Here is a 25143-nt window from a genome sequence, read left to right on the forward strand (position 1 = left end):
GCAGTTATGGTTCAAGTCGCTAATCGCACCACACAGATGCGTATTGCAGAATGGCAAGAAGAGAGATGAGCAACTTCAAATACACTTTTAAGAAGGTACCAACAAACCTACCAATCCCCAACAAACATCCACCCCAACTTCCCTCCCCCCCGGATCCAAGTCTTCTTGAGTTATAAACAAAACTGAGTTCTGGCACTAAACTACATATAAACTTCATTCACTCCCCACCTCCATGAAGCCTCCAGCCACTAAAGGAGCTCAAGAAGTCTCTGTCCAAGTTCATCCCATCACCCACTGCAGTCATCTTACCAATGTCCATGCCCTGCCCATCTTATGACTTTTTCATTATGAATATGACTTGACCGGGGCACTACTGTGCCAATGCTTTGTATGATAGAGAATAGTGCCTATCATTCAATCGTGGTCTCTGTTGCATTGTTAGTCTGTAGTGTTCTTAGGGCCACCTGTCCTTTTCTGTGTATTTCGTCCCCGGAGGGCTGATGCACGGATGGCTGGGTCGGCACCACATGGCATCATCCTCTTTTCCGTCATTCCAGGACTCGCATCCACTGAGTGGGCCCTTCAGAAGTTGACCAGTCCGATGAATTTGGCAAGTCCAGGCAAGTCCAGGACAAAGCGCATCACAGCCCGTGTGCGGATTGTGTGTGTTGTGCCAGAGAAATCGAATAAGAGGCTGAACGGGAAGTCCCAGTGGTACTTCAAACTTTTCTTCATGAGAAACACCATCACTGGACAGAGTTGTCATCTGCATTGGAGGGTGCTGAGAAAGAGGTCCAGATAAAGGTATATTAAAGCCCCCTCCAATTAGATTGTTGCAATCAACCGGGCTGCTGCCATGATTCTTCTACTTAAAATGATGGACACAGGTAAGTAGGCCCAGCTGGGTCCTTCTAGAGTCTGAGGGCCTGCCAAGTATAAGTGTACACTATAGCCGTATGTCCCCCTATGCAAGACAGGGAAGAATGTGATGGAAAAGTCTCTTCACAAAATCCTCAAGTGTGTATGCTTCTATCTTACTGGGGATGCCCCGTATATGAACATTGGATCCGTGGGATCTGTTTTCCAGATCATCTAGGTGACCCTGTAGAACAATATTCTGATCAAGGAGCTCAAGGACCTCTTGTGTGAGAGTCTCAAGTTCTTGTTCCTGGGAGTCCCCTATGGCTTCTAACATGCAGCCCCAGGTCTCCCAGCTCATGTTTCATCTCTTTTAGGTCTTTGGAGAAGTCCTCTTGCAGAGCAGCTATTTCATTGCACAATTTGCTAAAGTGTTCCTCCATAAAAGTGAGGGTAAGGGGTGCCTCACTTGTGTTTTGTGGCAGCCTACTAGGTGAGGATTCCCAACTCCAGTCCCCATCACCATTGATGTCTTCACCACCCTCTGATTTTTTTGCTGCCGCCCTAGTGAGGATGTCCTTCAAGCTTGTATCCTTGTTGTGTTCGGAGTAGGCCATCTTTGTCAGCCTAATGTTGTGTCAGGGAGGGTCCTGCCCAGCTTAATGTGGCATCCCCAGTGGTAGCACCGTCTCCAGTCACTGACCTCTAGCTGGCCCCAGGAAGACTTTGTCTCCTCAGGGATAAACCCTCATCACAGCACCATTAATCACAGCCTCTTCCCAGTGTGTGGTGAGGCATGCAGGGAACCAATAGGCTGCTAACATCTGTGCATGTCCAAATGAAGGCTGTGAAGCCAAATGATGATGGGTGTCAATGTCCAGTTGCCCACAAATGCCGCAACTCTGAACCTCTGAGGTTCCTGGGACCATTCAAAATAGGCAGACTTGGCCACTGTATGATAGCTCTTCAGGCCCCTCGCCAGCCTGCGCCTGCTGGGTTGATAAGCTTGAAGATGAAGCCAAAGGGGGGTGGAGGGTCATAGGACCTCCACCCCAACCAGCCCGGTACAAGCTTGGTGAGGCCAGCAGAGGGCCCCAGCTCTCCAGTCCTCGCTGGGTGCCGGTCCTCTCCCAGCCCCCATTGATGTCTGCCAATTGCAGCGTGGTGACACTTTTGTAGACTACAGCCATGCCCTCTCCACAGACCAGCTACACTCCCCAGACTCACTAGTAAATTATGGGAGCTGTCATAACTGCCTCGAGGGCACTGGAAGGCAGGCTCTGGACAGACTCCCCAGAAGCCACATGGAGCACAGCCCAAGGCCCAGTCTCTCAGGGAGTTTGGGCCCCTTCTAGGCCCCGGGGCATCAATTGGTCCCGGACTCAGTGGCTGTGCTTCCCTCACAGACCCCAGGGCCAGTCTTTTCTGTCTTTTCCCTGTCTCTAGCTGCCATCTTGGCCTTGGCCCATCTCTTGCTGCTGTGTTCCAAATATGCTTTCTGCCTCCCGGCAGTAAACCAATTACAGTGCTATAGGCTGTGATTATACCCACCTCAGTGCACCAACCTCAATGCCTGGGTCCCTGAGTATCAGTGGGGGCCGTCTTGACTGCTGCAAAGGGCTATTTCCTTGGTCGCTGAGTGGGGGAAAGGAAGGTCCTACTGCGTTTCCATCTTAGACATCTCCCAGAAGTATTTTTAAACACAGAGGACAGATCAGACAGAAGTTGACTGCAAGGGCAACACAAAACCTAGCTGAGATTTCCCAAGCCACGCAAGGCCACCTTACTTGGCTCTGTGTGGCTTCTGGAGTAGCGCAAGGCACAGCAAGCTGCCACCTCAGGTTATTCTACTAGGGACAGCATTTTATGGGTGGAGTGTTTGTATTCCCACGCACCCACCCATGGATTTTGGCATTTTCCCAGATTTTCAATGAGTTGTAGACCTGGGAATGACCAAAAAATGCTACGACTTTCCAGGGGAGGCTTAATGAGGAAAAATGTGTTTATTTCTCCTCTTTTTTCCTCTTTCTAGATGTGCTGCATTCTGTGGCACACATAGAAAGAGGAAAAAAACTTGGGCGATTGTTTTTGAGCAGGAAGGTGTCCTTTCCTGCACAAAACCAATCCTGCCACAACACAGGCACCCTTGCACCATGGTGCAAGAGTGCCTGCATTGGCACTAGGCCTTGCATAGTGCATCGGCATGAGGGGAGGACAGGAACATGCTGCATAATGTTAAATATGAGGCAATCCTGCCCTCTCCCTGTCATGCTAAGCAGTGCAACAAGGTGACTTGCTGCACTATGTTGCATGACATTTTGATAAATTTGCCTCTGAGTGTGCACCTTACTGATCTTTGTCTACGCCTGCCAAAGCCATTACCCATTTTACCCATCTACTCAGTGTGGCTGAGGACACCAGGGCAAAAGGTTTCCACAATGCTATAAACAACTGCTGGCTGCCTACTTCAATTCCTCTATTACTAGCATATATTGTTGAAGACATCTTACAACACACAGTTTGCTGTGAGAGGAAAAAAGGAAACTCAACAGTAGTAGAATAATTCTTGGTACGCCTTTTAATTGTAAGTGTACCCTATGTGGTGAAACATGAATAGCAGGTACATTAAAAGCCCTAACCTAAGACACCATTCTAAAATAAAGCATACATAGCAATGTTACAAGTTTAGTTGACAGACACTCAAATGACAATTTGTCATTCTTTGCTCAGGACTGAAAGAAAACCAAATTTATCATCTCACAGCTTAAAATATCTAGGCATAGAAAGATTTCATACCTAATTCCCTTCAACAATCTGTGAATCAGAGAATGCTCACCGACTGGCTTATCCTCAACTTTCTGGTGCACTGCTGAAATTACAGACCTGTATGTATTATTCGTCCTGTAACATTTCTGACTTGCTATCAAGGACACCAAGAAGTTCAGAACACTTGTGCCATCAGAACAAATGGATCAATGTCCCTTTCCACAACCCAGGTACACCAGACATCCCAAGCTGAATTGTAAGCTCTAGCTAAAACTAAAAAAACAGACCCTCAGCCCAGTGCTGCAAGTTGCAACAGTTTAGAAAAGAATAGTGCCACAGGGAAACCAGGAATCCAAATCTTCCAGAAAAAGGCTGCCTCACAAGGTGTGCCTCTCCAATTAATTGTATAAGCAAATAAATCAAGCAGCTGAAGTAAAACTATTGTCAGGCAGATGTAAACTTTGACCTTGTGCTTCCAAACAGATACACACAATCCCTTTTGAAGCAAAGACATGACTCACCTACTCTACAGTAACACACAATCAAGACACAAAATAGTGGAATCAGAATGCGAAAGAACTTGACACAAACTTAACTGGTAAACAGCAAGAAAAGAGGAAGTGTTCTGGGAACCACACCTATTTATAGTGTTGGATGTTTGTACTTAATGTTAATACTTCCTCCTTAAGAATGCCAGATTGTAGGAATGGGTAGTGTTTTGTTATGATATGCTATGTAAATAAAACAGGAAAATGTATTGCTTTGTAAAATCTTCTGACTTGTATTAAATTTTGATTTCAGAAAATCCTATTCTATTCTTCGGGACTTACATAGTGCATGCTACCCAACAGGCCTCCCAGTGCTGGTAATTAACCTTGAGCCTAGAGATTAGAATACATTGGTCATCAGCTGTTTTCTGAAACTGATTTCTGAGTTGTCCATTCTAATGTGGTCAGGAGTGCATCCAGAGCTTAGGTGCCAGATATGCAAAGTCCTCTGTATCTTGTTCTCTTAACCCTTTGAAACCAGTAAAAGATTGCACCCTTCTGTTCTTCTTGGCGTATATGGGGTCACCAGCATTGAATGAACTTGGGACCTTTTTTTTTGATGGCTCAATGTACCAGGCAGTGATCTTTAAAATGGATTCTCTTTTGTAGTGGCAGCCAATGTAAGGCTACTAGTACTGGTGCTGCTGACCCATGCTTTGGGATCTTATAGAGAATCTGCACTGTGGCATTCTGGATTAACTGTAGTCGATTTGTGACAAATTATGGTCTCCTTAGGTAGAGAAAGCTTCTGTAGTCCAGGCGCGAGTTGATTAGTACCTGCACCACCACTCTACCAAATGGGGCAGGGATTCTCTTTGGTCTGGGAAGGCCGTAGTGCATTTAAGTGCATCTCCGATTATCCCTGCCGCTTCTAGCCTATGAATAAGGACAGTTTGGGACACGTTGTTGAAGGCTATGTACAGATCCATGCCACTCTGAAAGGAATGATTGAATATGTACGTCAGTGTGGTTAGGATTGTGTTTCCTCCTTTCCTTAGTATGTCAGGTGGGGCTGGTCAAGCAGGGACCTTGATTTCATGGTCCTGGGGGGGTGTTTTGCTACTTACATGTTCATTAGAGGGAAGGTCAACAGTGTTATATTGGCCAGTGTTACTGTGACCAGGGCTGTGCATCTTTAGGTAAGGCAAGCAAAATGCTGTTCACCTTTCTTGGGAAAACATGGTGGGCATATTGCAGTGCTCCTCTGAGGAGGTGGGCCTGATTTGATTGTTAGCTGGCTTCATGATGTTATTTACCTGCATGAATAGCTCCTTTAAGGAGTTGAGGTTAAAGACTCCTGCTTTCCTTATCAGATATTGGTATTTTTCTATGGATTTCTTGTATAACAAATTGATGGCCCATCATATGTTTTTCTTCATTCTGTTTCTAGTTTCTAGTGGCCACAGATCCTCTCCATCCATACTTGGCATGGACTTGGTTAGAGAGTCTTCCCAACTTGTGGTTTCTAGTTCCATCCAGCGTCTGCCTTAGCTTAGTGGGATTGGGTGGTTTAGCTATGTGCAAAATTGTGTGTAGGGAAAAGGTGACTAAGTGATGATCTGATCAGTATATTGGGATTGAGGTATCCACTGTGAGCTCTTTAATGTTAGAAAAGATAGGGTCCAGTAGGTGACCCAGTACGTGGGTAGAATGTTTTGTGAGTTGAGTTATTTCGATGGCAGCCATGTCATGAATAAAGTTTTCTATGTTGTAATTGCTCCCAATGTCAAAATGTGGTTTGTGATCCCCCAACAGTGTGAAATAAGCTTTCTACAAGCTGAGTTCTACTATTGGTTCTAAGAGCACTTCGCTGAATTCTGAGATGGGGTCTTTGGGATGATATATTAGTATCCCTGAGAAGGTGAGATTTCAAGTTAGTAGAGTAGGCAGTCACTTCCAGGGATCTTAATGGGGGTGATTTGTCATGTCATTTTAGTGTGTCTTCAAAAATTATAGCTGCCCTCTCCAATTCTGTCTTCGCTATCATATCTTTCGATGGTATAGACTTGAAGGAGAGCCATGGTCACATCTGGCATGGAATCATCTCGCACCAATGTCACTGTGATGAAAACTACTTCAGTTGTTTATCATATAGTGGAATAAACAGTTCTGCGCTGTGTTTTGGCAGAGGCCTGCAGTTCAGTAGCAGCATTTGCCATTCCTGAATGCCCTTGGTTGTGGGGGGCTGTGTTATGCTGTTAGAGGTTATCACAGTGCTACCTAAGCCTATCTTACAAATGTTGAAGACCCTGAGAGTGCCCTCGGTGACTTTGAGTGCTGACAAAACTTATTTGTGTGCCAGTTGCACATGTGGAGCTTTGTTTGGGAGTATATAATCTGTGTTGGTAGCAAAGGGGCAGGGACGGGCACAGACAAGCTAGCCTTTGGTGTGGTGGAGCAAGCCCTTTGCCCCAGGTTTCATTAACTATCAGGCCAGACGGGAGCGTGACCAACTGCCGGGAGATGGCGCACGCTTAATCTCCTCGCTCCGGAGGGGCCGCTTTAATCTTTGCCTATAAGCGTGCCATCCCCGGGCGATTCAATGCCTGGAGGCGACCGCTGAACTGGGGACAGGCCCTGGATGCGGCCGGGTCCCCATCCTGGATCCGTGACGTGCGGGGTGAGAATTCGGCCCGCCGGCTCCGAGGTGGACCTGCGGCCTTCCCCATCACGGTGAGCCGGGGCCTCAGGTGGGGCCGAGAGCCGCGGCCGGGCAAGCGCGACCGGCCCGAACTGGTGAAGCGGTCCCGGACGGTTGATTCCTAGTGCGGGAGGCCGGAAACCGGGAAGCCCCTCTGGGAAGAAGCGGAGGTGGGACTGGGCGGCGCCCAGTCTCAGGTGGAGCGGTGCGATCAGGAGGTGCCCGGAGAAGGGGACTCGAAGCCGCACTCTCGCCCAACGGGGGTCAGGGGCTCCGAGGACGGTCGCGGAGGAGCGTGGGAGACAGCGCTGAGTGGCTGGGGAGCCCAAGGGAGCCCCCCAACGAGGCACCACCCCGGGGGGGGGAGCAAGAAAAACTCTGGGGAAAAAATAAAATAAAAAAAAGAGTAAAAGAACTCGATTGAAGGGAAAAAAAAAAAAAAAGGAAAAGAAGAATGGCAGAACCCAAAAAAGAAAATAGAGGCCGCCCTGACAGGAGAGAACGGGTGGCCCTGAGGCTGTGGCCCCCTGGGGGTCTATTGCCGGAGCGGCTGAAAACAGAGCCCAGCTACGGGCGGAAGGTGTGGATTCTTCCGGCACTGTGACAAACAGGTGGAGATATCTGGTGGGGTCGGTGCGGCCCTGCCCAGCGCCCGTCCGGGGACCAAGATCGGGTCCGCGCTTGCCGAGGTACGAGACCACGGGGGAAAGAGGGCCTGTGAAGAGGCACGGGCCTGCGCCTTGGGGGTGCGGTCCTCCCCGCCCATCCTGCCCGATGCCCTCCAAGGCCCGTCACAAGAGGAAAATCATGGACACCGCGTCTCCACCAGCACGCAAAGAAATGGAAGAACAGTCCCACCCGCAATCCAACGTACAGGAAACCCTGGACAGAATACTGGGGGCGATTGAAGACACGAAGACAACGCTACAACACAACATCAACCAAGTAGCGGTCGAAGTAGGCCTCCTAAGGGCAGAACACCATAAACTGGCGGACAGGGTCAAGGAAACGGAATCTACATTGGCAATCGTTGGACCGAAACAGAAGCATCTTGCGGCCGAGGTGACCTCCCCGGCTGCTAGAGTAACACAACTAGAACAAAGGGCTGAGGACGCGGAGGGCAGAAACAGAAGGAACAATGTGCTTGTGGTGGGCCTTCCTGAGGGAGCCGAAGGGGCTAACATGGTGGACTTCTTGGAGAATTGGTTTAGTACAACGGTTGCGCCTGGATGCCTAACGCCCTATAACACGCTGGAGCGAGCGCACCGAATGCCGTCGAGGCCTCTCGCCCCGGTAGGCCACCCTGAGGGGTGATTGTCAAATTGCTGCACTACAAAGACAGAGACACTCTCATACAGAAGGCCAGAGAGATGGGCCCGTTTAAGGTAGCAAATGGGGAGGTGACGCTATTCCCGGACTACACTTTGGAGGTTCAGAACAGGCGAACCTCATTCCTAGCAGTCAAAAGGGCCCTCAGAGACGAAGGGATTCAATATTCATTGTTGTATCCGGCCAGACTGAGAGTGATACTGGAGGGGAAAACCACTTTCCTCCAAACACCGGAGGAGGCATGGGAATGGCTCGAGAAGCAGGAGCTCCGGCACGTTGGTGAGAACGCGACTGCGGGCCGGGCTCACAGGGCTCCTGGGGCGCGGAGACCCGGGAATCGACCGAGGCTGGCGCCAACACAAATGCAAAAAGAAAAAGGCAAGAGGGCGGCTCTGGAGGCGGCGGGCCGAGTTAGTGGTGGAACCTCCCCCCCGGGGGGGCTTGGGAGAGGACTCAGATGATACAGTTGGTGTCTTCGGCTGGGGACTCAGTCTGCTCGACACGTGCTCCCAAGGTGACACCGCAGACCGCTGATGAGCTTGGATAAACATTGCACGAGTGGACCTGGTGATGCGGCACAACAGAAGAACGTGAGGCCCCTCCGGACCTGACCGCCCCCCGAACCAGTACCTCACTGGTCTAGCTAGCCTGGCGAGAACTGTAGCTATATGTTTGAACAAGTTGCACTGTTGCGTGATTTTCTGGGCTACATGCAGGTTAGTAGGTGCCCTGGGGTGGGGGAGTTGGGGTTTACAGTTATCAGTTAACTTGGCTAAGTGGGTGGCGATATACGATGGTAGTAAAGGTTTGAACATGGGTAGGAATAGAGCGGTAATCTGGGGGCACCAGGGACGCTATTATCAAATTACTTTATTAATATGGCAGACTATAATCTCTTAACATGGAATGTCAGGGGGATGAGCACTCGGCCAAAAGACACAGAATCCTCTCCTACTTAAAGAGAAGAGCAGTGCAGGTGGCAATGCTGCAAGAGACCCACTTAATAGCTGGAGAGGTTGAGAAATTGAAACGCAGATGGATGAGACAGGGTTATGCCACAGAGTACTCAGCTTATGCGAGGGGAGCATTGATATGGGTCAGGGCCGGGGTCCCACTGATAATAGACTCATCTGACATAGATCGAGAGGGCAGGTTTGTGGTGTTAGAAGGGAGACTGCATGGTATTTCAGTATCATGAGTTGCAATTATGCTCCCAATCAGGACCAAGTCCCCTTCCTGACCCAGTTATCGAGCCACCTCACCCGCCAATGCGCAGGAGAATTGCTAGTGGGGGGGGACTTCAATGCAATATTGGACATTAACATGGACAGATCGACCCGCCGCTGCAGGGCGCAGTGTCCACTAGAATAGCCAAAAAGCTCTGTGAATGGCTGGACTCCTGGGAGCTTGTGGATGTCTGGCGGGAACAACACCCAAAAGACAGTGACCACTCTTATTATTCAGGCCTCCACCGGCTGCACACTAGAATTGATAGAATGACATGCACTGTGGGCCTTGCGCGTTATGTGACCCACTCAGAGTATCTTGGCCGCACACTGTCAGACCATACCCCCTTGCTGGTGACACTGAGCATTTTAGAGGACAGACCCCCAATTCCATCATGGAGACTGTCCCCCACTGCGTTGGAGGATCAGTCGTATAGAGAGGCCCTTCGTTGCCACTTGACAGAACATATCAAGATTAATGGTGGATCCACCAAGTCTAGAGCCACAGAATGGGAAACACTTAAGGTGGTAACAAGGGGCTTCTGCCTGGGTCAATCGGTGGGGGTGAAATGCACACTTGAAAGAGAATTGACCTCCTTAGAGAAGGAAATACACGAGTGGGAAGTGAGACAGGATTCTGGAGCCCAAGAGAACGAGGAATATAAACGTGCCCGTAGAGAACGTTCCCAGATCGAGGCACAGCTCAGGTGCCATAACACACAAAAATACCTGGCATCAGTACAATCAGAGGAGGGTAGGTCAGGAAGACTGCTAGCCTGGCTGGTACGCCCAGGCGGAGGGGGAGAGCCCATCACAAGTGTACAAGACAAAGAGGGACTTTGCAGGCGAAGCCCAGGCCCAATTAATGAAGCTTTTAGGGGATATTACATGCACTTGTACAGGAAAACCCACGACCTGGGGGTGGAGGCCTTTCGGGACTCCCTGCAGCGAATTGCTCTCCCGGCCTTGGACCCAGAAGGGAGGGATAGCCTAGGGGGTCCTGTAACAGCGGAGGAGATAAGCGAGGCCATATTGCAGTTGGCTCCCTGAAAGACTCCCGGTACCCATGGCCTCCCAATGGACTTTTACAAAAAATATAGGACATTGTTGGTGCCCCAGCTGGCTGAGGTATACGCGGAGGCATTGCGCTGAGGAGAGCTACCAGGCACATTACTTGAGGCTTTGGTGGTGCCACTACCTAAAACAAAAAACAGGGAAGCACCAGTGACCGACTTCCGCCCTTTATCAATGCTGAACAGCGACTTTAAGATCCTCAGTAAGATCATGGCTAACAGGCTGCTCCCCCTAATGACCACACTGGTGCATACAGACCAGAATGGTTTCGTCCCTAGCCGCAGCACATCGTTGAACTTAAGGCGGATCTTTGCTATCTTACACATGCCAGCAACAGAGAAACCTCCTACAGGGGTCTTGTTAGCAGTGGACTTCGAAAAGGCCTTCGACCCGATTAGGTGGGACTACCTCAGGGCTGTGATGCTAAAGATGGGACTAGGAGAAAGCTGGGTGAAATGGGTGGACCTATTGTACTCATCCCCGCTAGCTAGGGTGAAGACGGGCAGAACGATATCTAATACATACCCGGTATACCGAGGAACCAGGCAGGGATGTCCCCTATCCCCGCTGCTATTTGCCCTGGCAATTGAGCCTCTAGCGGCCCAGCTGCGACAGGAAGGAGTCGGTAAAGGAATTAGCTGAGGCCCAAGCGAGCATATTATTTCCCTATACGCAGACGATATTCTGGTGTACTTGAGAGATGGAACCAGTGGTCTCCCGTGGGTTTTAAAGATTCTAGAGGACTTCGGGGAACTGTCAGGACTTCACCTTAACCGAGGCAAAACATTTGTATTCCCCATGCTACCAAACTACGTGTGCCCCGAAAGGTGTCCCAGAGATGTGAACTGGGCCCCGCGGACTTTCAAATATCTGGGGATCCAAATATTTCATGAGCTGGCCGAACTCCGAGATGGCAACTTGGGTGGGGCGCTCCGGTCTCTGCGCACCTCGGTCGGGTTCTGGCGATCACTGAAGCTAACAACAATGGCCAGAGTGGCATTGTCTAAAATGGTGATGCTGCCCCGCCTCCTCTACTTCTTTGCTAACCTACCGTTATGGGTCCCCCATGCGTGGTTCTGTGAATTGAACGCTCTGCTTCGGGAATTGATATGGGATGAGGGTTGTAGGCGCACAGCACTGTCTACTATGTGCAGACCGTCGCAAGCGGGCAGACTAGGGGCTCCTGACTTCGAGGCATATTACTTGGCATCCCAACTGCAGTGGGTGGCCGGCTGGATGATGGGCAAAGGGCAGCTGGACCTGTTTACTTCCCATGGTTCGCTGGACATAGACTGAATAATAGCACGTATGATAGGGGAGACAACCTCATGTCTAATGCTGCGACGACGTGCTGGAAAAGATGTATGAGTAGGACTGGAGTTAGTCCACCCTACTCTCCAGCGCTACCACTTCCGGTCTTAGTTGTGGAACCGAAGGGAACCAGTTCCGGGGGCCGAGGGTTGGGCCCATGGACGGATGCAGGAGTGACAACAGTGGGGGAGCTTTTTAGGGAAGGTATACTGCAGAGCTTCGTCGAATTGGTAGGAAAGGGGGTCCCTCAGGGTCAATTTTTGATGTACAGGAGGTTAGTGGATACTCTGAAAGACCATTGGGATACGATTAATGCAGAGCCTAGGGTCCACAGAGTGTAACACCTCCTACTGCCTTCGGGGGAAGAATCCCACTTGATTATGAAAATATACCAAGCCCAGATAGAAGCAGCATTGGATCCCATGCACTCGCTGAGGGAGAGGTGGGAGAAAACGATCAGGCATGTACTGTCTGAGACAGACTGGAACAGAGCTCTGGCTTATCCCCGGAGGATTTCACGTAATACCCGGCTACAATATATCCAATATAACTACCTGCATAGAACGTATCTTACCCCTCACCGACTGTTCCGTATATATGGGGGGACCCCCAGGACATGCCCCAGATGTGATGAGGGCGGGGCAGACTTTGACCACATGACGTGGAAATGCGCAGTGTTACAGATGGGCTGGAGGGCAGTGATAGAGCGCATGTCAGGGCTATATGACACGGAACTGCTGTTCACCCCCGATGTCTGTCTTCTGGGCCTAAAGACGGATAACCCGCGAGGGAAGATTAGGAGTCGCTTCCTGGATCTCGCTCTGGCCCTCTACAAGAGATTAATCATGAGGGGTTGGAAGGCTTCTAGCCACCCCTCACTTGCTGAATGGAAAAGTGACTTCGCGAGGTGGGCCAGGGCGGAATTACAGGTCTTAAAGACTGAAGAAGCAAAGGGTATCCGGCAGACCCCCATGGCCCCAGGGTGGGAAGAACTAATGATGAGCTGGGATAGCACAGGGGAAAGACCATTAACTCCCAATACAGCACCAACAGAAACAGAAATCTGAGTGAATATAGAAAGGAGATAAGGGATACGCCCAACAATACCACCAGTGGGGGTGAGAAAAACACCAATGAAACAGCTAGATGAGAACTCTGACAGCTCATGATAAGCCACAGGGGGCAGCGCGGAGTTGGGTACACTCACTCGCAAAGAGCAGTAGGAAAATACATGTGGTAGGATGGCTGTCCCCCCAAGTATAGCTCCCTCAGGGAACGACCCTCGCTACCCAACACTAAAATCACCCACAAAAAGCCACTAAGTGTGAACATAGTTTAATTTCAAGTTGAAACTGTTATGTGAGCATATAAAACAAATGGGTAACATAGAGCGACAAGGAACTAGACATTCAAGGAAAACAACACTAGAATCCTAGTGCTAACAGATAACAGAATTCAGATAAAGACCTAGATGTACGTTAAACCATGACACAAGATATCTGTGAACACATGTAAAGTGATGTATCCTTTTAAATAATGTGCATAACGAGAATTAGATGTTCCCATCAATGTATCTGTGAAATGTAAACAGCGAACTGTTAATAAAAATATATTTGAAAAAAAAAAACTATCAGGTCAGACAGGAATGATTTTGGTCAACTAGAGTGCAAACCCAAAATGTAGGCTGTAGTGCGGAAAATGGCTTTGAACACGGCCAAGGGAGTGCAGGCAAATTTGAAATAGTGGCCCTCCCTCCCATTCCTATGAATCCCTTTTATAACAGTTGCTTTTAAACAGTATAAAAACACATTTAAAATATATCAGTGCAGCAGTGCAACTGTGATTGCTAATACGGCCAAATGCAAACAGAATAAATAAGCATTGGCAAAACCAATAGGTCTCGCCTTTGGGACCTTATAAGTATTTAGACATGCAGTACATTAAACCTTTATCAGAAATAAACTGAGTTTGTGCATTCCTTCATACACTTGGCATTGCACTGTATTGGTCAGAATATCCCCTAGAGGACACCACAATACAAATAGCATTTAGAAGAAACATGGTCATGTAGCCATACAGTCAGCCCATGGAAGGCATAAGAAAAGAAAAGGGCAGAGAGCATTGCAGTGTAACCATATATTCACCCCCTAGAGGGCATAGTGCATTACACAGGCCTGCTAGAATATTATTACAAACAAAGCCCTTAGAACCCAACCTATTCCATGCTGTAAAACAAAAGCTTCAGCCATGAGAGAGCTTTAAAAGACATTGAATTGTGGAGGAGGCTATGGTTTTGAGGTGCCCCCTCAACCTAGTGTAGTAAAGAGCACATTGTGCTGAACATTTTGGTTGTAGTCCCATTATCCGAGGACCAAGACAGGCTGTTATAGGCAAAAATGTGTTGTAAAAGGAATGTCCTGCAAAGCATTATGGGGCAAGTTTCCAGAGTGCACTGAGTATTGTAGTATCGGCTCTCCCGCTATGCCGGGGAGAGCTGCGTTGAGTGTTTCCCTTGTGGTTTTTCTATTTAAAAAGCACCAGTTTGTATATTTTTCAACTGCTAAACTTGGGAAGAATTTAGGAATGGGGCTGCAAATGTAACCGGTGCTCATGTAAGGCGCTCCAATCTTCCGGTCCAGTTTGTGCTATACAAACTGCTAAAAAAATATATAAAGAAGAATCCCCCTCCAGTTTGCAGCCTTTTCAGGCACAGAAGCAAAGAAACCGAGAGATTCCAGAGAAAGAAACAACATACCGCCACAAGTGTGAAGCGGAGAGGTAAAAGAACATAGAAGAAGTGTGCCAACACTAGGGTATATGTCTGATCGTGCAATAATCCATGTATCAAAGTTAGTCTCCAAGGTGTTAACAAAACAGCTTCAAGGCTGGACAAACCTAAAGCATTTACCTAACAAACAAAAGGAATTTTGAAAGGCAGCCCAAGGAACGAATGAAAGTGATGGACGTGTGATGGCATGGTGAAAGCCAACAGAAGTAGATTACCTCATGTCGAGAGCACCCCCCCCCACCCCCCCCCAAGAATAATGAAAACTTTCACTTTGGATTGCTTTCTCACAGTAAAGTGCTCTTAGTGCAAGAGATGCGGTGGAGTGTCCTACAGGTACCGAGCTTCGGTGTTACTTTTCAGTGCATTAATTATTTCACTAACTGTATTTTGTATATCAGAAATGTGGGCCATTCAGTGTGTAGTGCTTCACGATCTTATCCTAGAAGAGAAAAATCATAAGACCTTACCTACCAAAGCATTGCTAAAGCAGATGGAAGCTGAATTTGAGGGCCCCCTTGTATTTCAAGACAGATATGGCCACTCCAAACACCAATGAGGGTTTGGTAAATAAAAAACAGCTCTTTTGGCAATGTTTTCTTAGTAGTTCGGTTTTGTCCTTTGACTTTCGGTGAAAGTTACTGCATTTTTATGGTTGTCATAACAAACGATTCTAACCTTCACACTTGGGGGGTTCCCCCGTCCACTTGCCCTGCGCTGTGCACTGTAGATGTGAGGCCTCACTCAATGTGTACCCCTCAGCGCATGTGAAGTCACACGTCGAGTTGTAGGAGAAATCACCATGTGGACTGGTACAGGACACTGTTCCATGTTCAACCACCGAGATATCATCACACTTTACAGCTGAAAAACATAATTGCAATATTGAGAAGGGTACATCAAACACAGAGTGAACCAAGCTGTTGATGAAAAATGGATAGAACAGGTACGAATCCTTGGAAACAGGGAGAAAGAAGCAGGTGTGCTCAATAGACAGACAGATAGAACCATTCCGGTTATGAAGATTTCCACAGATAAGTCTGTTGTTGATTAAAGCTTGCCAACGGGGAAATATAATTTACCTTTACACTGTGGATGGTCTCCATTCCACTCTCCAGACGCCTCACACACCAGTTTGTCAGATCCCTTCATAAAAAATCCTTCATCACAGGCAATATAGCAGGTGGAGTTGTACATGAAGTCCCCAAGTGGGTGAGAGCAGGCCATAATCCCGTTGGATGGATTCTCAAGGGCGTCACATTTCACTGCTGAAGGGGGAAAAAGCAGCATATGTGTTCATGGTTCAGGTCAAAGCATCTCCAGGAGCCAACTTTAGTTTGTCAAATAGTCTGACTTCAAATCAATAGATTGTACCTTCACATTCAGGAACAACAGCCGTCCAATTTCCGGAAGATGCGCACTCTACTGTATGAGATGAATCGAAGACATAGCCTTTCTCACATGACACCTGGCAGGAAGTCTTGTAGCTGAACTCTGAGACTGGGTCAGTGCAATTTAGAAAACCGTTTTCTGGGGCATCCAAGGACTTACATGTCACCACTGCAAGTTAGAGGACAAAGGCCATCACTGAAAGACAGTACCATCTTTGTACGAAAAAGGACACAAGCCATCAGAACAAGACAAAGGAAAAAGGTGATAACTACAAAACAAAGGGCAAAGGCCACTACCACAAGACATAGGACACGGGCCATCACTGTACGGTAAAGGACACAAGCCATCACTACAAGATGGAGCCCACAAGCCACAATTATAAGACAGGAAACAGGCCTTAACTACAAGATAAAGGACACAAGCCATGAGTGCAAGACAGAGGACAGAGGACGCAAGTCACTGCTGCAAACTAGAGGTCACAGGACATATGGCACAGTAGATAACAAGATAAAGGATACAAGCCACCATTGCAAGTTAGATGACACAACCACAAGTACAAGACAGGAAACCTATTATAAATGACACAGACATTTACTCCAAAGCATAGGACACAAACCATCAATGAAAATAAAAGACATAGACATTCAGTGTATGACACAGAAACATTTTTTTTTTTTTTTTGCCAAAGACATAGGTATTCTAGTAATATAAAAGACACCATCAATCTGAACACCAGTCACTGTTTAAGACAGAGAACAGAAGCCACCAAACAACAGACTTCACAGAAAGAAAAAAATCCATAAAAGGGTGGGTGGTTATATTTTTGGGAACGGTTCTATATTCCCGGTCCGAAAATGTCTATCCCTTAAGGCAAAAAAGCAGATCTTACCATGCTGACATTTAGGGCCATAAAAGCCCTCGTTGCACTTGCACATGTAGTTATTAATGGTTTCCACACATTCCCCATTACCGTTACAAGAGGCTGGGTGACAGGCAGCTGCAGAGTAAAAGTAGTGATTCAATTTTTAGCTGTGATTAACTTAACAATAAATAATTGCAATTTATCCCGCTTATTCAATTAAGATCTACAGACGTCATAAAGAACCAACAAATGTATGCATTCACTGTTTGCACACCATAGTGGAAATATACAAACACTTAGATGTCTGATGATGGGGCTAAGTAATTCGTCATTAACTGCAACTTGGTGACCTGTGAACTGCACCACACTGAACTATTGTGCTACAGTTGCACTGCATATGTTCAGTGGGAGTTAAAAAACAAACAAACACAACGCAATAAGAGAGGGGCAAAATTTCGAAGTCATGATGCTTTTGCTGTACTGCGTGCAATAGAGGCAATGAAAAAAATCGTACCTGACCAAAGGCCATAAAACTAAAAGGCTACTAGGGTTGCACTACCTAACCAAAATTCCAAAGTGAAGAAAATGGTAATAACTATCACAGCTATAGGAAACGCCTTATAGGACACTTAGGCAACATTATGGGCAATAGAGGAACATTAGATAAAAATGTGTTTGTCGTTTATGAGAAATACATGATTATTCTTTTCGTACTTATTACTAAGGTTTAATCTAACATTTACATTTGTATTCACTTTATTACATTATAAAGAGGATTATTAATGGATAAAATAACTATTCTATCACATGGTTGTATTTCCTTTCAAAATGGAAAATCTGTAAATCCAATTGCGGTTGTCGCTCTACATTTGATTAAACCCAAGCCAAAATGTTGTTTTGTAGGAGAGAAATGTGATGGCAATTTCCTGCTGATGAATTGTTAAGTACTTACACTGGCAGTTAAGCATGATTTAAAACGTGGAATAATATATTTTGAATGATAATTATGTGGAGAACTATACACTGACTACGAAATTACTGCAAATAATCAATAAAAGGAAATGTGTTGAATATAAATGTCCTCATGACTTTACCTGTGTAGCATAAAGCAATCTTCTTTTTCCGGCAGGATTCATCGTTCCACTTGCCCTCATCCTTGTTCCTCTTGATGTAGATCTCCACACAGTCCTCATTGTTCCTTTTGTTGTTTGGTTCATTGGTGGCCCAGTTGGTTGCCTCCTCTGTCAGTATCTTGTTAGTTCCAACCCAGGTCCACTGGTTCCGGATCTTCCTGATTCCAATCCAATAGTAAGAGGTAGCAAATGGGAGGAGTTCATTGAGATGCTTGTTCTCCTCATGATTCTGAATGGCCACCATGTCAGTGTAATGAGCACGGCACCAGTGACGGGCTAGCGTATAGTTCATGGTGACATTGGAGTAGTGATATGTCCAGCTGTCTACTTCGGGAAGCATCAGAAGTCCTGAAAAAATATATTTTTCTTATTTTTTTCTAAAGCAGTAGGCACTGATTTTTATCTTTTGACATTTCTGTGCAATCAATGCCCTTCTCGCTTAGGTGGATAAAATCACTTTGGAGCCTGGCCCTCAAACTCAGTGTAGGCAGAAGGTGTGTGTTTGTGTTTTTGTGTGCATGTGTGACTGCATGTGCGTGCACATCTGTCGGTGTAGGTTTGTCTTTGTGCTTGTTTATGTGTGTACCAACACATATACAATAAATGTAAGAAATTACAGTGTCTTTGATTACTAAATTGTATACACATAATTGGCATTGCATCTGTGCCTTAAATGTATTATTTCCTTTACGTTTACACTTTTTTCTACATTTCTAAGCTACAATATATCTCATAATCAAACTTTTAGTTGGAACACACTTAATGCCACTTGCATAATTTTGTTAAATGGAAATGTCTGCATTGCAGAGCATTGCAACTATGTTTGAGAATTCACACTATGTGCTAATGTGTAAGAATGGGTGTATTCACTCAAAATGCCAAAATATGCTTTAGTTCATAGCTTACCATAGTTGATGATGGACAGGATCAACAGGCCAATCATTTTCAGGTGGTCGGCTAAGTAGTAGACTTGACGGCCAGCAGCTGTAGAAGGAAACATTTACTGTTAGTCCCCACAACAGGTTATCATATTGCATTATATACCATCAGCCAGATTATTAAATTCCACTTGGATATAGCAACTTGACCGTTTAATTGGCGAGGGACACCTTTGAGCAAGGGTCTGAAAACCAGAGAAGAAATGTGGAATCTATGTTCTGGTGCATTTCGATTTTAGGTTCCATACAATGAAAACGTTTCAATATGACAAATGCGTAGCCCTTGAGTTTTGAAAATGCGGTATTATCAATACCAAGCGTTTACTGCTTCTCTGTGGGCTAGCAAAACTTGCTAAACTGTCTATAAAGATGACCATTCACAAAGGTGTAAGATTTGGTGGTTATTTGTAGTAAAGAATGCTTACAAGACTCGTGTATTCTTAGCATACTTAATCATTCACCAGAATTTGACTCGAGTTTACTTTAAAAGGCTGAGTGCGAACCTTCAACCACGAAGCATGCACATTTCCCAAAGAGGCTTTTTCAGCTTGATCTGTATCTCCAGCTAAGATTACCTGGGGAAAATATATATCTACTTTGTTGAGTATCTTAATCAAAAAGTACTTGAAAGGGCTATAGCTCCAGCCAATTAAATCCTTGCCCTCTTTAACATTATTGTTCCTGAAATAAAATGAAATACTCAATAGACAGGTCCTGCTGAAAAAACTCAAAGAGAGAGATAATTTGCCATTTTAGAGGCAATACTCACCTAGTATCAACGTTTCCAAAATATCACTACAATTGACCACAGAACTCTCGTCCAAGTGTGTGAAGTAGGACGCATAAAGAAAATATGTATGGCAAAAAATAACAACACAAAAGAGAACAAACAGGAACATTTTCATAATAGTACAGAAACATACATACAAAATTCTCAACAAGATCAAGCGTGGCTCTAGTGTACTACAATGTGCAGTACAACAGAAATTGACAAATGATCAATTTCCTACTGCAAACCTAATCAGTCTCAGTGTTCGTAATTAATAATAACATAAGAACACTCAATTCTGTCCCACCCTAACATTGTAAATAAAGTTTCTTTCAATCCCAGCACTGTACAGTCATGACATAAGACGGCGTTTAAGTCTTGCCTCTTTGGCACTTTACCTACAATTAGGAGGGGGTAACTCCTTGGTTCCTCGTTAGATGTCGGCAAAAGTAGCGCTACGTTTCAGTTGTATTCTTCTCCTCTGTGGTCGGATACCAGCTTTTACAAACGCAGCCAGCTTTTCTTGCCCTATGTCCTGCTGCTGAATCCAGCAGCTCCCTTTATAGGCTGAACAACCGGTCTCGGCTTCCTTGGAATTCCCATGACGCAATAACTGATCTGCATGCAATGGAAGGATGCAGACAAGAGAATTTCCCCAAGTAAAAGATTCCCAGAAATCTTCGTGATGCAAATTACACAAAGACATAATTGACACTTTCTTTTTCGCATGCAGTAGAGTCGAGATAAATAGAGCATGTATACATTGGGAGAGATAGATAGATAGATACAATCATATATTTTTGTACATGTTTCAGTGCAGGATGAGCAAGGGAGTTAATGAAAAGTGCCAGAGGCTAGACAGGAACCCAGACCCCAAAATTCAAAGTTGTCAGCTTAGCCACTAGACTAGCCTGTTCTAACTTCAGAAGTCATATCTTGCCATTAAGGCCCGTATTTATACTCCGTTTGCGCCGAATTTGCGTCGTTTTTTTCGACGCAAATTCGGCGCAAAACTAACGCCATATTTATACTTTGGCGTTAGACGCGTCTAGCGCCAAAGTATGAAGAAAGAGCGTCATTTTTTTGCGTGAACGCCTTCCTTGCGTTAATGAGATGCAAGGAAGGCGTTCCCGTCTAAAAAAATGACGGCGACGCAAATGCGTCGTATTTATACTCCCGGGCAAAAATCACGCCCGGGAGGTGGCGGGTCAAAAAAACCCGCATTTGCGCCTGAATTTAACGCCTGGGTCAGGGTAGGCGTTAAGGGACCTGTGGGCTCAGAATGAGCCCACAGGTGCCCTCCCCTGCCCCCAGGGACATCCCCTGCCACCCCTGCCCACCCCAGGAGGACACCCAAGGATGGAGGGACCCACCCCAGGGACATTCAGGTAAGTTCAGGTAAGTATAATTTTTCTTATTTTTTAATTTTTTTTGGGTGGCATAGGGGGGCCTTATTTGTGCCCCCCTACATGCCACTATGCCCAATGACCATGCCCAGGGGACACAAGTCCCCTGGGCATGGCCATTGGGCAAGGGGGCATGACTCCTGTCTTTACTAAGACAGGAGTCATGAAATGGCGTCTGGGCGTCGTAAAAAAATGGCGCAAATCGGGTTGAGGCGATTTTTTCGCCTCAACCTGACTTGCCCCATTTTAAGACGCCCTAACGTCATTTTTGCCCAACGCCGGCGCTGCCTGGTCTACGTGTTTTTTTTCCACGCACACCAGGCAGCGCCGGTCTGATTGCGCCGTCTAACGCCATTCCATAAATACGGCGCCCGCATGGCGCTTCAGAATGGCGTTAGACGGCGCAAAATTTTTTGACGCTAAACTGCGTTAGCGCAGTTTAGCGTCAAAAAGTATAAATATGGGCCTAAGTGTTCAACGCCCTTCTCCAAACAGATTAATTTGCAATTTCACCAAAAAAGATATTCAAGGACAGAGTAATCTCACCTTGGGATAAACTTTTGAACTGAGGTTTGTTGCTTTAGTAAACTGTATTATTTTGCATTTCGTACCATCACATGCTTTTCCCGCAAACTTTTTTTTCTAAGTATTGATCATGAATATGGACCCATCAGTAACTGTCTGTCAGGCAACCTATGTTATGTTATGAGTATTTGTATTAAGAGAAGGTTCTGATGTGTGGTGCTTTAGAAACAATGGATAAGAAGGTTTGAACCCCAACTCTATTTCTGTGAATGCGAGGGAAGTGTGTTAGTAGGAGTCTGGCCGAGCAGGGGTGTCTGGTTGTCTGGTGGAAAGATATGTGATTGATCCTCCTATGTTGTGTGGAGCTTTGAATGGATGATGAGCTTGAACTGAGCAAACTTTTGTATAGGGAGACTGTTTAGCTCCCTGAGATGTGGTCTGATGTGAATCCTGCGAGGAAGGTTGAGGATGATTTGGGCTTTTCCGTTCTGTATGGCCTGTAGTCTTCTTGTGATTTACTTGGTAATTGCAGCATACACAGCATTCCCGTAAGTCCATTTTGCAGGTGATTAGGGTGTGGGTGACGGTTAACCTAGTGTTGCTCTTGAGCCATTTAAAGATCCTCTTCAGAAGCTTCAGGGTGTGGAAGCATGCAGATGTGAAGGCGTTGACTTGTGCAGACTTGTCCAGTATGTCCTCAGTGAGGATGCCAAGGTTCTGGGTATAGTGGTTGGGGGAGGCTGTGGGTCCAAGGCTGGCCTGCCACCAAGTAGAATTCCAAGGTGAGGTGTTTTTCCTGAAGGTCACTACTTCTGTCTTATTGATGTTAAGCTCAAATAGTTGCACCTCATCCAGGGGACAATGTTAGTCATGTAGGCAGTTAACCTGCTCCTGGCCTTAGTATTTTTGTATAAGAGGGACAGTATGAGGTGTGTGTCATGTGTATGAAATGAAGCTGAAATCCTGGTTGCATATGACATTGGCTAGTGGTGTCATATATATGTTGACTAGAGTGGGGGTGAGGGATGAGCCTTTAGGCACTCCACAGATGAGTTTACTGGCTTCTGAGGTGTATGGTGTAATGGTGGCTGTTTGAGTTTATTCTGACAGGAAATGTAGATCCAGTATAGAGCAGGTCCTTGAATGCCAATCTTGTGGCGGTACTTGATGAGTGTGGGGTGTGACACTATGTCGAAGGCCATTGAGAGTTCCAGAAGACTGAGGACCATGATCTCTCCTCTGTCCAGGATCATGTGGATGTCCTCTGTGGGAGAAATTAGTGCAGTTTTTGTACTATGGTTAGCTCTGAATGCTTACTGAATCGTGTCTAGGACCTGGTGGTTGATGAGGTGGTTGGTGAGTCATCTGTTGATGAGTTTCTTGAAAGGTTTTGTTGTCTATGGTAGGGGGGGGTTGGGCTTTAATTGGTAATTGGTAAGGTTGGTTGGGTCTGTTGGTTTCTTGAGCAGGGTCTTGACTGCAGTATGTTTCCTGGTTTCTGGGAATGTGTCTGAGTTGATGGAGGCATTAAGGATTGAGGTGAGGACTTCGCTGATGGGGATGAGTTCATTGTTGAAGGTGTGGTGAGGGCATGCGTCTTATGGGACTCCAGAGTGAATGGTCTTCATGGTGTTGACTGTTTCATTTACGGAGATGATGGGCCACCTGGTCAGAGTTTGTCCTCGGTTGAGACAGGGAGACTTGTTGTGAGTGCCAAGGGGTCTATCTGAGGGTTGCTGTGTATGAATGCAATCTTGTCACAGAAATAGTCTGATAGGCTGTTGCACAGTTCTTGAGGGAGAATGATGTTGTTGCAGGCATGGGGAACTCTTTTATGATGGCAAAGAGTTCCTTGTTGTTGCAGGTGCCTATGTTCATGTGGTCTGTGAGGACTCTGTGCTTGGTTTTCTGGATTTTCTGATGGGAGTGCCTGAGGGAACTTTGGATGTCTCTTTGTCTGCAGGATTTGGCTTGCTTTTCATTTGTGTTACAGTTGATTGCAGTGCTGCTTTGCCAGCCTTAGGTTTTATGTGTACCACCTTGCTTGTATTTGTGTTTATGTGATTCTATTGTGCTTGAAGGGTGCAAGTGAGCTCGTAGAGGCAGTGATCCAGTTGTTGAAGTTCTTGATGTCTTCTGTTAGATTGCTTGTGGGTTTAGGCCGTTGTGTGGTGAGGGCAGAAGCCCAGTCCATCTGTGGGATGTTTTTCCTGCCGTGTAGGGCAGACTCCGAGGTGGTGGGTCTCCCGTAGCTCAGGACAGAAATGTGAAACTGATGCAGGCATGGTCAGTCCAGATCATTGGTGAAGGTTTGTGTTGGGTCCAGGAGGTATCTGGAAATGTGGGTGGATTAAGTGATGTGCTGAGTGAAGCAAAGGATGCTGAGATTTTCTAGAAGTTGATGAAGCTTGTGTTGGTGTGCCCTTCCAGATGAAAGTTTAGGTCTCCTAGGAGGGTGAAGGTGCTGGAGTCAATGGAGAGAGGTTCAAGGAAAACTGTGACATCGCTAGCCACGTTGGTGTGGGGCTGCAGTGGTATGTAAATGAGAGTTCCACAAAAGGTAAAGCTGGCTGCAACTTGAAGCTTGAAGGTGAGGTACTTCATGTAGCCGGTTGTGATGTCTGTGGTGTTGATGTACTTTATGGTCTTTCTGAAAATAATGGTGACTCCGCCTCCAACAGTGTGCTGGCGGTATTGTCAGACAATCTAGTAGCCAGAGCGATTGGACATGGCAATGTCCAGAGCAGAGGTTGCATTCAGCCAGGTTTCTGTGAGGGAGAATAGGCCAGGGGTGTGATTGTGCAGAAGGTCCCATATCTACTGGTGTGTTTACTGAGCAAGCGGGTGTTGAGGAGAATGCATGAGAGTGTGGAACAGCAGTTGGTCAGTGTTTGGTTGTCAGGTGTGCAGGTAGGGAAGGTGTTGAGTGCTATTGGTGCCAGGGTGGTGACTATTGGGGAAAGGAATGTACAGGAAAATCAACAGGTTCAGGCGAAGGCTCCTTTTGTGTAGTGCAGTGTGGCTGAAGAGCAGAGGTTGTGGACAAGGAAGGCTGTGGCCAGGTAGCCATGGGTGGGTGCAGGGCCCGGAGTCCTGATACTGGGTGTGGTCCTTGTTTTGTTCACCATTAAGTAGGTCCTGGGGGTGAAGAGTATGGGGGTTGGGGGGCGCAAGATGGCTCAGGAGGCAGAAAAAAGGTGTGAACAGCGGGAGCACAAGAAGATGGAGAGGAGCAAGTAAGGGGCTGCAAGGGGAAGAAGGAGCAAAAGAAAGGGAACAAGCATTGGCAAAGCCAATAGGTTTCGCCTCTATGAAATCTATTGGGTTTGTCAATGTTTTTTCGACATGTCCCACAGCAATGCTAGTTTTTTTTAAAGCTTTAAGACATGCTGCACTGCACCTAATGCTGCTGTGTGACATAGCCAAAAACATTGACAAAACCAATACATTTCGGAGCGGCGAAACCTATTGGGTTTGCCAGTGCTTGTAGTATTAAAATTTAACTGCTTCTACTGAAGTAAACCACAACTACAAATCCCAGAATGCATTCTGCTGTTAAATGCATGCCCAGGAACGGCAC

General features: G+C 46.5%; 1 protein-coding gene across 2 annotated transcripts in view; it reads right to left on the reverse strand.

The window, feature by feature from the left end:
* Positions 1-20179, reverse strand: part of LOC138292454 (E-selectin-like) — a 39337-nt gene extending 19158 nt beyond the window's left edge. For both annotated transcript variants that reach the window (XM_069231070.1, XM_069231071.1), the window contains exons 1-7: positions 20035-20179; positions 18832-18909; positions 17887-18273; positions 16820-16927; positions 15913-16098; positions 15621-15806; positions 15217-15402 (exon numbers count right to left, since the gene is read on the reverse strand). In XM_069231070.1, the coding sequence (XP_069087171.1) occupies positions 15217-15402; positions 15621-15806; positions 15913-16098; positions 16820-16927; positions 17887-18273; positions 18832-18868 (1090 nt within the window). In that variant the 5' untranslated portion in view covers positions 18869-18909; positions 20035-20179. The remainder of the gene's footprint in view (positions 1-15216; positions 15403-15620; positions 15807-15912; positions 16099-16819; positions 16928-17886; positions 18274-18831; positions 18910-20034) is intronic.
* Between the last annotated feature and the right edge of the window lie 4964 nt (positions 20180-25143).

This window comes from Pleurodeles waltl, chromosome 4_2, assembly GCF_031143425.1.
Source record: "Pleurodeles waltl isolate 20211129_DDA chromosome 4_2, aPleWal1.hap1.20221129, whole genome shotgun sequence".
Lineage (NCBI taxonomy): Eukaryota > Metazoa > Chordata > Amphibia > Caudata > Salamandridae > Pleurodeles > Pleurodeles waltl.